The sequence below is a fragment of the Natator depressus genome, chromosome 9 (assembly GCF_965152275.1).
Source record: "Natator depressus isolate rNatDep1 chromosome 9, rNatDep2.hap1, whole genome shotgun sequence".
Taxonomy (NCBI): Eukaryota; Metazoa; Chordata; order Testudines; family Cheloniidae; genus Natator; species Natator depressus.
The window spans coordinates 26,922,286-26,940,038 of record NC_134242.1 but is presented as its reverse complement, the minus strand read 5'-3'; the positions used below and the strand labels follow the sequence as shown (position 1 = coordinate 26,940,038).

The 17,753-nt window shown below is 41.9% G+C and overlaps 2 protein-coding genes across 2 annotated transcripts in view; one reads left to right on the top strand and one right to left on the bottom strand.

Annotated features, from left to right (window-relative positions):
* The window catches only part of MED12L (mediator complex subunit 12L), a 328,770-nt gene that overhangs the window by 191,824 nt on the left and 119,193 nt on the right, over window positions 1–17,753 (top strand). The gene's annotated exons all lie outside the window — the stretch shown is intronic.
* On the bottom strand, window positions 7,863–9,598 carry P2RY13 (purinergic receptor P2Y13). Its single transcript, XM_074963766.1, has 2 exons — window positions 9,494–9,598; window positions 7,863–8,891 (listed from the first exon to the last, which is right to left on the bottom strand). Exon 2 carries the CDS (start codon window positions 8,874–8,876, stop codon window positions 7,863–7,865), a length of 1,014 nt encoding a protein of 337 aa, XP_074819867.1. The 5' UTR covers window positions 8,877–8,891; window positions 9,494–9,598.

The window sequence follows — 17,753 nt, the reverse complement described above, 5'->3', positions numbered from 1 at the left end:
GTGACATTTTTACGCCCATTTTCTACTTACTTTAGAATGGTTAAAAACAAGGTGGTATTTATATTTTTAAGCACGTAATGAACACCTTATCTGACCCTTTTGACAGCACTAAAAAATCACTTACCTGTCATCATTATTGCACTCGGTTTGTTTCTTTGCTGTGTCTTGAGAATGCATTAGGCTCCTCAAAAATGCATCTTGAAACTTAAACCAGGCATAAAAGTATATCTTCCAAAAAAGTAGAAATAGAAATTATTTCTGGATGTTAAGCTTTTTTCACTTAATGTGATTCTGCCACCTTCTGATTGCTTTTTGTGACACCTGATCAGAGAGTCAAAATTCCCCGTCAGGAACAACTGAAGCAACTGGCTTTCTCATTACTGGGAGTGACTCACATGCCAATGTGGAGGTAAGATCTGCAAACTTCCTGAGTCTGGAGTAATACTAGCTAAAGAAGCAGACAGTGATTCACCTGGAGCAGTGGGTTAGAGTCTTAAATCCAGAAACATTCAAGTTAGGGAGATGTGAAGAGTCTGAAAGCATGTTTTACAGTAACTATGTATTGATGCCTATGTGTTTCAGTTAATACTACTTTGTTAGTAGAGAAAATATGAATTTAATGTGATGCTTAAAAATTTTGTGCTGAACATATGTCAATCTATCTTCTGTTGGTCATGACCATAATGTTACCTGTTAATTTTTTTTAAGCTGTCTATATTTAGATATTTTTAATGTCCTTTGATCAGATCTTCTGTTCTAAATGATGTATAGAATGAAAATGTTAACGTACAGATTTTAACTAAGAAAACTAAACTTTCCATTCACTTCATACTGATTACTACAAGAGCATTCTTTTGAGGATCTGAATTTCACCTGTGCCTCTTGCATCTCTACAGTTAAGGGTTCCAGGTACGTAGAAAGGCAGATTTGTATATGTCTTTGTTTAAATAAAGTGTGAGGTTAACGGCTGCTGTTTATTGAGAAAGTTGGGGAAAGGTAACTTTATTTTAAACCAGGAGAAGAAGAAGGTAGTTAATTCACCATTTCTCCAGTCTCTGCAGGGCTCTACCAGGTCTCTGAAAAAACTCTGGCCTTTATTAGAACTTCCCTGCAATGACCACTAGGCCAAAACTGCTTCTGGAGCATATCAGAGCACCTATGGGTTTTCCTCTGTCTTGTACATATATATTGTCCTTCTCTTCCTCAAAAGTCTGTGATAGTGAACTTATTCCTACCCAGCCATGCAAGAGATAGGAGGCAGTCCTCCTCTTTCTCACTTTAATGTCTTAAACGGACCTCCTGCTTGGAAACACAGTGCTAATACCAGATGGGTCTAACCACCTGCTTAACGGGGAGCCTCTATCCCTGTACTTGTGAACTGTTCCACCCTGCTGCCCGTTTAAAATAAAAAAAAAAAAAAAGAAAAAGAAAAACCCACACCAGAGTCTGAGTTGTGAATGCCATCCATCCATGCATTTGTGCTTTTATCCGGTTCTGGTCAAAGGTAGGTAATGCCACCTGCTTCTGCATTTCCCCACAGAAATAACGTGTTTCCCGATTTCAGGAATTTCCTGGTGTTATCTATTGCTGAAGGGAATGGAAGTCATACAAAGTGAGCCAGTGGAAACATACACTTCTGTATATTACCTTTTGTTCTTTTATCAGAACTTGCAAGCTCGTCCCAGTAACCAAGTTATTCATTTCAGCTGGCTAGTTACACTTTGATCACCAATGCTTCAGCTACTGTAACCAACTGCGGTTGCAGTTGTTTTGTTCTGAAGTGTTATCAAGTGCTAAGATAATTCCCGGTAGGTTTTGTAGTGCTTTCCCCAAGTCCATGCAGGGTAGAAGGTCCCTGCTGGCATTGTTGTAGACACTCACTAGTCTGCAAGCCTTACTAATGGGTTATCCTCATTAGTACAAATTTGTGAAGTTTTTCTATACTGCACTCAGGCCCATATCAATTCTTCCTTTAGGGCACAACTTGCCTATAAAATGTGGGATGGACAGACGCGCATGCACATGCAGATATGCATACATACGCACACAAATAAATGAAAAATTAAGCTACGTTTATTTGACAGTGTTTTAATACTTGTTAGAAAGGTCCAAGGGTTTAGTTATTGGTACCCCAAAATACAATAGATGGATTTTTTTAATAGTGATTAATTACAGCTGTGGTGGTCATGGTATAACTAACTACATAGACTAAAAGGGATAAGAGTATGAAAAGGTTAAAAATAAGATCCTACATGCTTTTTTAATCCAACTGTGTGTGCCAGTTCTCAAGCTGAAGCTTGTCAAGGCTAGTCAACGTCTAAAGGGAATACCATGGGGTTAGTCATGAAAGTGATGTGAAAGAAATGTAAAACTTTGATGAAAAGAGCAGCTGAAAACCAACCCTATAACTTTATTATTCAGATTATTTAAAGATTCAATGTGCTTGTGTCTATATATTATTCTAGTGATTATAGAGTAATTCTTATGTTTCATAAGTCTTGAACAACTTTTTTAGAACAGTTATTATGTTGTTGCTTCATACTACATCTTTTTATTGTCATGTTTGAAAATACAAATGTTAGGTTTATTTTTAATACACATTTACCACCTGGATAATACCTGTGTGATGTATTTATGGTGTTTTTAACAGGAAATTGGTGGAATGAACCAAGCTTACAATATAGGCATAGGTTCCTCACGCTTTCTGAAGTGGTGTTCAGCAAAACTTCTGAGTTCTGTGTGTTTCAGCTGCAGAGGCCAAAGCTGATGTGTGTTCTAATGTAATTCTGAAACCTGAGTTTTGACTGCAAGTAGCAAATTCTTCTGTTGGAACATGAAAATGTGCCTACCTCTGTGTGTACCTATGGAAAGTGGTGCCATTTCATGAGATGATGTCGACTTAACTGAGTATGCATTAGGAGAACAATGACATAACCACATCAGAGGAGGTGCTCAGAGTTCATATGGCACTGTTCACTAATCACCTTCCTTTAACTGGAAATACACACATTTTCTGTTAATGCCTGTTCAGGCTCCTCTAATGGACATTTGTAGGTTTTGGCTTATGATATATGATATTTTTCTGCTTACTACTTTACTCAAGTCATGTACTTTTACCTTTGTCTTGATCCCCACCCTACTAAAGGGGCAAATAAAGAGAGGATTTTAATAAGAACCAGTATATGCAAAGTATCTCTTGTGTCTTCCCTCCATCTTCAGCCCCGTAGTTTTTTCACCTCAGCGTTAATGGATCACTAGTTGGAACTATGCCTCTTGATTGTTTCCTCATTTCTGAAGGAGAACTATACAGCTTGTATTTTTGACTCATTTGGCTTAACTCCTATAATATTAGGATTCTGCCAATATCTGCCTTAGGATTGATTTCACATAGGACCTCTAAGCTTGAGTACCGTGTATGTTAAACATCTTGCATATCTTCCTTGGATTCCCAACTACCGTCTACAACACAACCTTTTATTTCTGCATCTCTGATGAATTGAGAATATTGCTCTGTAGTGAGAGAGGTATTGTTGCCTTGTTAGAAGGGTTTGCGCTACCGTTTCTTAAAAATTAGGCGTTTATATGGGGTCTAGAATTTGTGTTTGTGAGGCATTTTGTGAACTCTTGATGCCACCAGAAGTGTGAAATGTTTGTTTGTTTTATCTGAACTATGCAAAGCCATTCATTGTGCAAAAAGAGCTGAAAAAGAACAGCCTTTGTGGTGAGGTTTCTGGTACTTCCTGGCTGTGGTAAAGTCCAACATCTCTCATGAGTGTCTTCTTTTGTGGTATTGAAATATTTCTGCTTGCAGCTTCAAACAGAGCAAAAAGGATGGAGGCAAGCTGTGAAAATGGAAAAGCTTTCTTGAACTTTCTGTGTGTGTATGGGAGGGGAGAGAGTTAGTGAGTTTCAGGAAACTTTGGTTTAGGGGGAAGTTTATCTCGGATAGGGTGTCCATTCCTTATTTTAATAAATGCACTGTTACCTCTTTGGTTTATCAATGTATGCCAAGTTGGTTGAGACAAGGTTACGTGACTTCCGGTAAAGAAGCTATGGGTTTTAATTTTCTTTTAAGCCATGGGGTATTAGATTTCCATTATAAACTAGAGTTAGGCAAATCAAAAAGGTTTTCCAGTCTATCTGTACTTCTTGAGTTGTAAAATTGGGCTGGAAATCTCAGGAGAACATGCTTTTTTATAATATTTCCAAAATGCTGTAAGGCCAGCTTTTCTCGTGGTATTTTGACAGTTTGTTTCCTGTTCTCCAGATAGAAACCTGAATTGCAAAAACATGTGAAAAAAAAACCAAACGAATTGGAGACTCTGCAAACATTTCAAAACCTAATAGACGCTTCTTTCTAAAGTGAGCAAAAATTGGGTCTCTTATTTTTGCAACAAGTCTGCCCTTCTATACTGTAAATGTTCGTATTTGTGCCTCTCTGTCAGTGTCTTAAGATGAAGGCAGCTAAAAAAAGCTGATTCAGACTTCTGTAAAAACCTTTGGCACACCCCAGTTTTAAGGAACGACTCAGTTTATATTGTGGTTACACCCACCATTAGTTGCAATCTTCTTGCTACTTGTGCTGTGCAGTACATGTGCTATTAAATAACTGCAGTGTTTCATAAACAGCGGATGATAAAAGACAGAATCAAAAGTTTCCTTCTCCTTCAGTTTCTGTTAGAAATTTGCATCAAGCTTTATCACAGAGATATTGTACAATGAACGACATGACTCTCTCCCATTATCTGCTTACACTAAAGATAAGCTTGAATTATAGTTTAGACTGAGAAATGGATCCATATCTGAACTTCCTGAAAGTCACAGAATTGTTTACATTCAGAGTTCTGGTACAGCCCATTACAAAGAGATATCTGAGTTGCAAAGTTTGGTTCTGAATCAGTTCCAAAGTTCCCCAAAATACAGGAATTGGGGGTAGAGGGCAGTAGGTTTTTAGATACAGTGTTGTGGTTTGGGCCTAACTCTAATTTACTATGAATTGCTTATTCATTTTTTTTTTAATTTAGCATTAGCCATGGTGGTAATGGTTATGATGTGCGAGTGGGATCAACAATGTGTATTCCATCTTCTGCCTCTTTCCTACCACTTTTCTTTAAATAAGTGATAGAGCTGTGAAAAGTGTTTTAACTTCCAGGCACTACTGAAATAAATAACTATGGTCATATGTTCATTTTTGCCAAAGCAATCAAAATAATTCTGCTAAAGATTGGAGAAACAATTGAACGCTCAACACCAATTTTTACTGAGAGGAAAGAACTGATTTAAAGCATTGATAATAGAGAAGTTTAAAATTAAGAACTACTTGAAAGAATGTGTTCACAGGCCTCAACTGTACAAAGCTATTATAGTTCAGGAAGGTGCATTTTGTGGAACTAACATATCTAGTGAATAAGTAGCAAGTATTAAAATACTAAATAATATTTAAATCCAGCAGTGTGGTGGGGAATCCTAAATGCTGCTATAGTTAAGGTATAGCCGTTTAGAACTGCTTTGGGGAAGGGGAAGAAAAAAAGAAAAAAGTCCAAATAGCTACCAGTGTTGCTGTAAAAGGTTACTTTGGATATCAGAAGTTCTGAAAATAACCCATGGAGAAAAGTGGAAGGGAACCAAAGAAAGTGTCTGATGCTTTTAGAGGAAAATAATGACTGAAGGAAAAAAAGAAAGGATTAATTATAGTTATCTAATGAATGGGAGAACAAGAAAAACAATGTTGTTAATAAGTAGCTCACTGCACTCCCTCTGCCAGGTTGCTTCACAACATCACAACCCACAAATATAAAATAGATAACCACGTACTGTACAGCCATTAAAAAAGGGCTAAGAAGATCCTCTACAAGGGGTGATGGATTAAAATGGAAAACACCTTCAGGGGTGAGGGGTTTGAATTCTGATGCATTCTGCCCTCTCAGTGTAACCCTACAAAATTTTCACCTACCAACCCAAGACATGATGGTTAGAAACAGGTAAAACTATTTTTTTTGCCAGAAATGTATTTTCGGAGCGCTGACACTATTTGCTGAACTTGACCTGAATTCAACAAATAGTGTCAGCCATAAAAAACAAAACAAAAAAACCACGGAAAAAAATTGTTTTGGAAATGTCAAAACACTTTCGTTTTGACACTTTCAGAACAAATCATTCTGACATTTTGTTTTGAAAATGCCATTTTAAGTTGACCTGAACAAATGTTTTTCATTCCCCCCCACCTGAAAAATTATTTAATTAAATAAATAAATTTTACTTCAAAACTAACTTTTTGTGGGGATTTTTTGGTTTGTTGTCCTGGATGACAGATGGTATCAGAGGACAGGTTGGGTATAGCCAGTCAGAAGGAATTAAAAACACTCCAGAAACTTGGCAAGTTTTAATATTATTTTATACTGTTTGGTTAGTTCAAGACTTTAACTCAATGGTCATTAGACAGTTGGTGGCTTAAACAACAAATGTTGCCAGCCTTTAGACTGGAAAGAATGTGACAACTCCTTGGACTCAGCCCCTTTTGAATCCATCTTGTATTTGAATCAGGGGACCAGTATGGTCTCAGCAGTTACGCGAGTGGAATCTGGCAGGCAGTTGAGGGTGGGAGGGGAGGAGAGGGCTTATCCGATATTATGTATTCCAGTCTCTCTGTGCAGTGTTTTTGAATTCAAGGTGATTGATGTTCACAGTGAGGGACAGGAGACATATTTCCGGGCTTACCCACTCATGGGTGTTGAACAGCTCTCAGCCTAGTCTTCCTAAAACACTGCACCCCAGGGCTCTGCGTGGACCTATGGGAGAAGAGGATTCCAGTGCCTCATAGTCCCTGAGCTGATTCCTGTTGCTCCAGGACCACTTCCTAAACACAAGAGTCTTCTCCTTTTGTCATCACTACACTGACGAGGAGGGAAAAGTGGGTGATGGAGGAGGCAAGAAAATGAGAGATGCAACGTGCAGAAGGGGAGGGACGGGGGATGACTTGCCTCATACACATCATAATTTTCTGTATCAAGCAAAGAAGTTCTTCCTCTCCCCTGCCATGTGATTCCATATATGGTAAGCGACAACCAACAGTGCCATTTGCTAAGAGCAACAAAACCTTGACGTTGAATAGGAGCCTCCACATTCAAGATGCAAAAATCTGCTGTTTGTTTTAGATGGCAGTAAATTTTATACTAGTTTCTCATATGCAGTAGATAGAATTTAAATATTTGTATACTCTGCCATGTGCCTCTTGTTATCCGAGTTAGGCAAAGTGTTTTTAGTCCATCTTCATATTCACCATTTCCAATCACTGTGTGTATTGTCCTTATCTACTTGTTTTAGTGACAAAAAAGCTTTTAGTGCTTTCTACTCCTGTTAGCCCAGTGGAGCCAACACAGCAGTGCGAGAGTGTGAACCGGATTCTGTTCCACCTAATGCGTTGCCATCAACGTGATTTTTCATTACGTCCTAACACCTGTGCAACCCCACTGACAGAAGTGAAGTTGAACAGTTATCACTTGGGGTACAACGTGAAGACATTGTGGCTGCACAGGTGTCATTGAGGAAGGTTTGGCTGGCGGAACTTTTGTTAGTCATGATGATACTGCATCAGGTGGAAAGAACCCAGCTTAGTTCTTGGACTGCAAGCTGAGCTTTTGGGTCTGCAGTTAGAGAAACAGCATTTTATTTGTTAAGCAGAGTACCTTTTGATAGTATAACATTACATTATGCCATTTTTACAAAGTCACATTTCAGAGAAGAACGACCCTTTAAGTTTCAGTTCTAGAATAAAACATCTTGACACAAAATATCCTTCAACTTTTCTGCAAACATTTTAGTGCAAATTACAAAAAGCTATAAAGTTACACCAAATCAAGAATCTACACAGATATTCCGGTGTCCAAGGGGACAGTTGGATTTTCCCGAATTGTACTTCTAAATTTTTTCATTTTGACACAGAATGCTTTTTCAACAAACGATCTGCACAAGATTATGTATATCAAAGGATCCATGCAAATATTTGTAGTAGCTAGCCAAAGAGTACTTTCTTTAGCAATGAATAATAGATTCTGTACATTGCAGTCAATTGTACTGCCAGTTTGACTTAGTGTGTATGGTACTCTACAAAAATGAAATGGAGCAAAACATATGAAAAAGACAGCTACAATGATGAATACTTTCCCATTAATCCTCTGTTTGCTTTTGCAATGTTTCTTTTGAGTTTTTATATAAGACTTATATACCTTTTTGGTAATAATTGTATAAAATAGAAGCATTAGAATTAGCACAGTCCAGAAGATAAACTGACATATGTAATTGACAGTTGCATGCCATTTCAGTCCTAAGGGGTTCTTCAGAGAAGCACATTTCTTCACAGAAAGGGGTGTTGATTTGTTGTTTGATAAAATCATATTTGGCAAGGAGAGGACAAAGAAGAAAAGCCAAACAAGACCTGAAAGAATTTGTGCAGCAGTGACATTTTGCACCCAAAACTTCCCAAAAGGTCGCACAATCTTGAGAAATCTGTCAAAAGCAGTAAGTCCAAGTAGTACTATGCTAACATACATGGATTCATAAAATACCACAGCTGAAAAGCGACAGACAAAAGCTCTAAGTTGCCATGGTCCCAGTCCTGAATCGGTAAGAATTTTCAGAGGAAGCGTAAGAGTCATTATGAAATCAGAAACCAGTGTGTTTTTGAGATAGACGATGAAAGTAGAGGTGCTTTGAATTTGGAAAAAAGCCCGAATAGCTAAACTGTTCAATATAACTCCAATGAGGAAAATGACAGTGTAAAGGATTGGGAATACCACATGTGCAATTCTGGTGTCTCTGTGGCATTGTCCAGAGAAAGATGTTGTCCCATTGGTGGTGATGATGATACTCCAGTTCATTGTTTAAAACAGAAGCTGAGGAGGAAAGTTATTTTTAAAAAAGTGAGAAATTTAATATTTAAAATGTGACATGCTACTGAGCTGTGCATAATACTTCCAGAAATTTCTTAATATTCATTGCATTAACAACATCTGTTGACCAAATTTGTGTTCTATTTCCTACAAAAGTTAAACCTGTCTTTTTCCTGTGTAAACCTTAAGGAAAAAGATATTTTCTGTATTACTTTATTATTATTTTCTAATATATTAGAAATAACATATAGTACATTAATATAGGACTCTATTAATATACTATAATAGCTTGGTATCACAGCCAAGTGGCTGGAAGACAGCTTATCTTCCCATGGAACATAAAAAAAAAAAAGAAAAAAAAGAAAAGAAAACCTGTTTGAGTTTAAATATCACGGTTAGGGCTTAAAAGCAACATGTTCTAAGGGGAATAACTGTTCTGTGGGTTACTAGTAGCATTCAGGTTTTTAACATTTCTTGCTTAATGCAAACCATATTTCATTTCTCAACACAATTTTAAAACAATCTGAGCAGAAAACATACAGTATAAGTCATTAGCATAGTCTATATATTTAATACATCTTTATGAATATAGATATTGAAGGTACCTGTATGAAGGTTATGATAAAAAGAAATTCTCCTTTGTGTTGAAGGAATACTTGGTTGCTGTTCCTATGCTGATTGTTACCTTCATTGGTACATTAAGAATAGTGAAACTTGTCTTCACAGCGGAACATAATTGTGGGGTGGTTTTTTTTTTAATTTTCCTTCCTCATTTTCATGCACTGAATTAGTTAACCCATTCGGTGTCTACTAAATTAATCATTAGCTTTCATTTAAAAATAATATATTTACTATTAACTAGAAATGGACCCAAGGCCAAAAAACTCTAATGTGAAATGAGATTGAAAAGACTGGGACTGTTTATCTAAGAGAAAAGGTGAATAAGATTGTTATGATAAAACTACAAAATAAGGAGTGGTACAAAGTAGTAGATCGTTCAGCCTCTTTCATAACACAAGAACAAAGGAACAGCCAACACAATTGGAACGTGACAAATTCAAAACTCATAAAAAGATTTTTTTTTTTAAACACAACCCACAGTTAGACTGTGGAACTTATTGACACATGATATCATGGATGCTGAGACCTAAGCAGGAGTCAAAAAGAATAGACATTTATATGGATAACAACAATGTCCAAATATGATAGTAAGTTTTGAGTTTTGGAAGGAATGTAAACCCTCAAGGTTTAGGTTATAAGCCTGCTGTCATGGATACCAGACTAGCTCCACCTTTGACCCCTCTCTTGTCTCTTAGTACACCCCCACAGGTTTCAGACTTCATGTCTTTACCTCTCCTGTGATTCTCTCACTCTTAGCCCTGGTCTACACTACAAGTTTAGGTCTAATTTAGCAGTGTTAGATCGATTTAACCCTGCACCCATCCACACGACAAAGCCATTTTTGTCGACTTAAAGGGGCTCTTAAAATCAATTTCTGTACTCCCCCCCCCCCCATGAGGGAATTAGCAGTGAAATCGACATCGCCAGGTCTAATTTGGGGTAGTGTGGATACAATTTAACGGTATTGGCCTCCGGGAGCTATCCCAGAGTGCTCCATTGTGACTGCTCTGGACAGCACTTTCAACTCAGATGCACTAGCCAGGTACACAGGAAAAGTACGGGGAACTTTTGAATTTCATTTCCTGTTTGGCCAGCATGGCGAGCTCATCAGCAGAGGTGACCATGCAATCCCAGAATCACAAAAGAGCTCCAGCATGGACTGAACGGGAGACGAATCTGTGCTATCAGAACTCCTTTCCAAAAGACGAATTGCCAAAATATTTGAAAAAATCTTCAAGGGCATGATGGACAGAGGCTATAAAAGGGACCCGCAGCAGTGCCGCATGAAAATTAAGGCGCTCAGGCAAGCCTACCAAAAAACCAAAGAGGCAAATGGCTGCTCTGGGTCAGAAACCCAGACATGCCGCTTCCACTACCCCACCCTTGTCCGTGGACACCTGAAAGGGGGGAGTCTCACGCAACAGGGATGAGGATTTTGGGGACGAGGAAGATGAGGAGGAGGAGGAGGATAGCGCACAACAGGCAAGTGGAGAAACTGTTCTCCCTGACAGCCAGGACTGTTTATCACCCTGAAGCCAATACCCTCCCATGGCGTGTTCCCAGACCATGAAGCCAGAGAAGGCACCTTTGGTGAGTGTACCTTTGTAAATATAATACATAGTTTAAAAGCAAGCGTGTTTAATGATTAATATGCCCTGAAGATTTGGGATGCATTCGCAGACAGTACAGCTACTGGAAAAGTCTGTTTATGTGTCTGGGGATGGAGCAGAAATCCTCCAGGGACATAGAATCATAGAATATCAGGGTTGGAAGGGACCTCAGGAAGTCATGTAGTCCAACCCCCTGCTCAAAGCAGGACCAATCCCCAACTAAATCATCCCAGCTAGGCCTTTGTCAAACCTGACCTTAAAAACCTCTAAGGAAGGAGATTCCACCACCTCCCTAGGTAACCCATTCCAGTGCTTCACCACCCTCCTAGCAAAACAGTTTTTCCTAATATCCAACCTAAACCTCCCCCACTGTAACTTGAGACCATTACTCCTTGTTTTGTCATCAGCTACCACTGAGAACAGTCTAGATCCATCCTCTTTGGAACCCCCTTTCAGGTAGTTGAAAGCAGCTATCAGATCCCCCCTCATTCTTCTCTTCTGCAGACTAAACAATCCCAGTTCCCTCAGTCTCTCCTCGTAAGTCATGTGTTCCAGTCCCCTAATCATTTTTGTTGCCCTCCACTGGACTCTTTCCAATTTTTCCACATCCTTCTTGTAGTGTGGGGCCCAAAACTGGACATACTACTCCAGATGAGGCCTTACCAATGTCGAACAGAGGGGAACGATCACGTCCCTCGATCTGCTGGCAATGCCCCTACATATACATTCCAAAATGCCATTGGCCTTCTTGGCAACAACGGCACACTATTGACTCATATCCAGCTTCTCGTCCACTGTAGCCCCTAGGTCCTTTTCTGCAGAACTGCTGCCAAGCCATTCGGTCCCTAGTCTGTAGTGGTGCATGAGATTCTTCCGTCCTAAGTGCAGGACACTGCACTTGTCCTTGTTGAACTACGTCAGATTTCTTTTGGCCCAATCCTCTAATTTGTCTAGGGCCCTCTGTATCCTATCCCTACCCTCCAGTGTATCTACCTCTCCTCCCAGTTTAGTGTCATCTACATTATTAAGGGGACATTCAGAGGTGGCCATTCCTGCTGGGCTGTTTGCCTGTGGCTGAAAAGAAATCATCCCCGCTTTTAGCCACGCGGTTGAGGGAGGGCCTGTTCACGCTGAGCTGTTCACGTTTGGCTGGCAGGGATCTTCCCTGATACTAGTCACGCGGTGGGAGGAGGGGTGAAGTGATCATCTCAGAGAATTGGGGGGTGGGGGGGCTAGTTGGATTTGTGCTGCATGTTAACCCGAAAACTGTAGCCCCTCCTTTTAAATGGCCAACCCAACGGGTGCTTGGTATGGGAAAAGAGTGCGCTGCTGTTTGAAACCATTTCCAAATGTTATGAAGGTTGAAGAAGATGAAAGACTGTGGCTTACCATGACTGCCTGCAAGCCGAATTCTGTTGCCCGGCCCTGCGTGTGAGATCTCTCACACCAAACCGGCAGGCCCTCAATATAAGAAGCAAAATGCGACCTTGTACCGAAAGCACATGTGCTATGTAATGTTAATAGCTTGGTTCACCGTGAAAGAGTCTACCCATTTGTTCTCTAAAATGTGTCTTTTTAAATACTACTCTCCCTTTTTTTTTCCACTCGCATCTGCAAATGTTTCAACCCTCTCCCATCCTCTCCGTCCCAGAGGCTAGCACAGATAAGGCGAAAAAAACACACTCGCTATGAAATGTTCTCTGAGCTCATGTAGTCCTCCTGCACTGAAAGAGCTCAGCAGAATGCGTGGAGGCAAACAATGGCAGAGCCCAGGAAAGCAGAAAATGAATGTGAGGACAGGAGGGACGAGCAAGATGAGAGGTTGCGGGAGCAAGAGGAGCGGTGTCGGCAGCATGATGAGAGGAGGCAGGATGCAGTGCTGAGGCTACTGGGGGATCAAACTGATATGCTCCGGCATCTGGTGGAGCTTCAGGAGCAAAGACCACTGTTGCAGCCCCTGTGTAACTGCCCGCCCTCCTCCGCAAGTTCCATAGCCTCCTCACCCAGATGCCCAAGATCGCGGGAAGGGGGGCCTCCGGGCACCCAACCACTCCACCCCAGAGGACTGCCCAAGCAACAGAAGGCTGGCATTCAATAAGTTATGAAGTGAAGTGTGGCCTTGTCCTTCCTTCCTCCCCTCATCCACCACCCCACCCGGTGCTTCCCTCCTCCCCCACCCCTCTGGGCTACCTTGGCAGTTATCTCCCTATTTGTGTGATGAATTAATAAAGAATGCTTAATTTTGAAACAACAATGACTTCATTGCTTCTGCAAGCGGTGATCGAAGGGGGGAGGGCGGTTGGCTTACAGGGAAGTAGAGTGACCCAAGGGGGTGGGTTTTCATCAAGGAGAAACAAACAGAACTGTCACACCGTAGCCTGGCCAGTCATGAAACTGGTTTTCAAAGCTTCTCTGATGCACAGCGTGCCCTGCTGCGCTCTTCTAATTGCCCTGGTGTCTGGCTGCGTGTAATCAGCGGCCAAGCGATTTGCCTCAACCTCCTACCCTGCCATAAACATCTCCCCCTTACTCTCTCAGGTATTGTGGAGCACACAGCAAGCAGCAATAACAATGGGACTATTGGTTTCGCTTAGGTCTAACCGAGTCAATAAACTGTGCCAGCACGCTTTTAAACATCCAAATGCACGTTCTATCACCATTCTGCACTTGCTCAGCCTATAGTTGACCAGCTCCTTACTACTGTCCAGGGTGCCTGTGTATGGCTTCATGAGCCATGGCATTAAGGGGTAGGCTGGGTCCCCAAGGATAACTATAGGCATTTCAACATCCCCAACAGTTATTTTCTGGTCTGGAAAGGAAGTCCCTTCCTGCAGCTGTTCAAACAGACCAGAGTTCCTGAAGGTGCAAGCGTCATGTACCTTTCCCGGCCATCCCACGTTGATGTCGGTGAAACGTCCCTTGTGATCTACCAGTGCTTGCAGCACCATTGAAAAGTACCCCTTGCGGTTTATGTACTGGCTGCCAAGGTGGTCCGGTCCTAAGATAGGGTTATGCATTCCCTCTATCACCCCACCACAGTTAGGGAATCCCATTGCAGCGGAGCCATCCGCTATGACCTGCACATTTCCCAGAGTCGCTACCCTTGATATCAGCAGATCTTTGATTGCGTTGGCTACTTGCATCACAGTAGCCCCCACAGTAGATTTGCCCACTCAGATTGATTCCCGCCTGACCGGTAGCTGTCTGGCATTGCAAGCTTCCACAGGGCTATCGCCACTCGCTTGCAAACTGTGAGGGCTGCTCTCATCTTGGTATTCTTGTGCTTCAGGGCAGGGGAAAGCAAGTCACAAAGTTCCATGAAAGTGCCCTTACGCATGCGAAAGTTTCACAGCCACTGAGAATCATCCCAGACCTGCAATGCTATGCGGTCCCACCAGTCTGTGCTTGTTTCTCGGGCCCAGAATCAGCGTTCCACAGCATGAGCCTGCCCCATTGCTACCAGGATGTCCAAATTGCCGGGGCCCATACTTTGAGAGAAGTCTGTGTCCATGTCCTCCTCACTCTTGTCACCGTGCTGCCATCGCCTCCTCGCCTGCTTTTGCAGGTTCTGGTTCTGCACATGCTGCAGGATAATGCATGAGGTGTTTACAATGCTCCTAACTGCCGCGGTGATCTGAGTGGGCTCCATGCTTTCCTTGGTATAGCATCTGCAGGAGAGCAGAGTTGCAGCGGAAGCGATGGCTGATGACGGATGCCACGAGAATAGATATTTATAGAGGAGAACAACAAGAGGACCTGTGAGGTGGATTCATGACAGCAGGAGAGCAGAGTTGCAACGGAAGCGGTGGAGGATGACGGTTAACACCGCGCACATTTCCCGAGGAAGAACACATGTACCTGGGAGCCCATGACAGACAACATGGAGAAATTCGCTATTGAGACAGTAGCAGCAGAGCAGAGTTGCAGCAGAAGTGGTGGATGATGACGGTTAGCAGTCCTACTGCACCGTCCGCTGAAAGCAGTATGGTGTCCGCACACAAGAAAGGCCTGAAACGATTGTCTGCCGTTGCTTTCACGGAGGGAGGGGCGACTGACGACATGTACCCAAAGCCACCTGTGACAATGTTTTTGCCCCATCAGGCATTGGGAGCTTAACCCAGAATTCCAATGGGCGGCGGAGACTGCGGGAACTGTGGGATAGCTACCCACAGTGCACTGCTCCGTACGTTGATGCTAGCCACGGTAGTGAGGACGCACTCTGCCGACTTAATGCACTTAGTGTGGACATACGCAATTGACTGTATAAAATCAATTTTTAAAAATCGACTTCTATAATATCGACCTAATTTTCTAGTGTAGACGTACCCTTAGACTGAATCCTGGGCTGCAGTACCCTGTGTAACCACTGTTCTTACCCTGCAAGTCTGACTGGGTTCAGTATTTGGTGCTCTTACCTTTGGGACTCTATCCACCGGATTACCTTTTTACAACAAAAGTGTTATTTGCGTAACCATAGAAACAATGCATAATTTACAAGAAAAAATTTTAAAACGGAAGGTGTGTGCGCTATGTCTATCTTACCTGGAGTCTAACCACACTCCTGATGGGGCCTTCCATAGGTCTAACTCACCAGGACTGCCACAGAGCAGTCCTTATATTCTCAGTCTCAAATCAATCTCTCTCTCTCTCATGTGTCTCTTTGACACCCCCACCTCCTCTTCAGGGACTGGTTCATTCCTGGGTAAACTTGTCTGGGAAGCCCAGCGGGTGGTCACACCAGAGAATCAAAGTGAAGAATTGCTCTTGTATTGTCTCAGAAGTGTTTGTTGATAAGTATCTATCAGGACCCACCCTTCCCCCTCCTTCCTGTGTGCATTTTTGGGTAATCCTGTTAACTAAATATATGCATACAGGGGACATCACAATCACCCGGTCAGCAAATAATATTCATAAATTATTTCTGGCAACTCCAAATCTGTCATATACACCTCTAACTATTGAAAGTTCGGAGGAAACTTTCCCTGTGGGCAGGCTATCCAATATCAGCCTACTGCAGGATTTATTCTTTTGAAGCAACTGGACCTGGTCCCTGGCAGTGACAGGATACTGGACTTGATGGACACCATAAGCATTTCTTATGTTCTGAAGTAGAAATGTTCAGATCTGGATTCTTCTTATCTCCAAAAGTTGAGTGGTGGGATCATTTTGTCTTTTCACAACTGCAGTTTTTGTGTATCTTATTTTAAATATATTGGTGCTGGAAATAATGATCATTTAAGTGGGAAGATAGCTGAGTGACATTAAAACCATTTCTTAGATCCTGAGTACCTATTGAGCAAATATATATACTTAAAAAACAGAAAGCGGGCGAGAGAGGAGAAGGGGAACAGAAAGAAATATTGTATTGTTGTTACTGTCTTTCCCTTTAAAAAATGCATGATACTAACAAAAGCATAATTTTAATCTACACAGTAATAGTTCTGTTAGTGTACTGTTCATTAACTCAATTACGTACACCAGTTCATAGGAAAGCTGTTTCCAGTGTTCTGTTACAGATACACAGCTGCACTTATTTCTGCTCCTGATGCAGAAGGTCCATAAAGCAGTGGAACCTTATGGTTCTGCTGTGTGGGGAAGTCAGATTACAGAGGTTCTGTCTACATGGCACACTAAGCCCAGTTCTATGGGACCTGGTCTTGTGGACTTGTGTTTCCAAGTCCGTGCTTAAGTGTCCATACTGCAATGGAAACCTGGCCTTCACATTTGTGCTGGCATGTCCATACTGCAGTAGTCAGCTTCGAGTCAGAACTTTATTTTCTGTGGGGGTGTGCTATTGTATCCCAAGGTTCCTAGTGCCCTCACCAGTGGAAGCTGCTCAGGGGCTTTTTTCATAGTGGGTTATGGGAGAACTTGTCTGTCTGTTCTGGGGCAATTGACTGGAAGCATTTTTGGTGGTTGTAGCCCACAAACACATCTAGCTGAGTCATTTTGTGTCCATATGCTTCCTGCAGGCAAAGCCAAGATGGATCCACCCTGGTGGAAAGGCTTTTCTGCCTCATGCTCTCAGCCCTATTTTTGGGACACAGATGGAGCATCTGTGAGATGCTTGTGGACATTTCAGCGGCAGGTTTTTGAACTGCCAAGCCATCTCTTGGAGGAGGATATTGACGTGCCAGCTCCGTGCCAGCTCCAAACCAGCTGATGCTGCTCATACCTGTTGGCTTAGCTGCAGCTTCCCTTGTGTCGACCGGTGCTTCTGGAGCAGGGCCAGAAGCACAGATAGGTGGGATCACACCGTCTTGCGGACACGGATCCAGAACTTTAATGTGAAGAAGCAGACGTTTTGAAAGTCTGTGAGCAGCTTGCCCCAACCCTTCAGTGCTAGGGTGCACACATGATGGGGGCCATGCTGATCCAGAAGCAAGTCACTATAGGCATCTGGAAGATGGATACCTCAGAGTGCTTCAGGTCCGTGGCTAACCAGTATGGAGCTGGCAAATCAACTGTGGGGGTTGTGGTGTTGGAGGTTTATGAGGTGATCAGGACTCTTGATGCACCCAAAAATAGTGGGTATTACAAATGTTCCTGAAATAATTGCAGGTTTTCAGAGAATAGGCTTTCCAGACTGCACCAGGACCCTTGATGGGTGCCCTCTTCAAGATGTACATGAGTA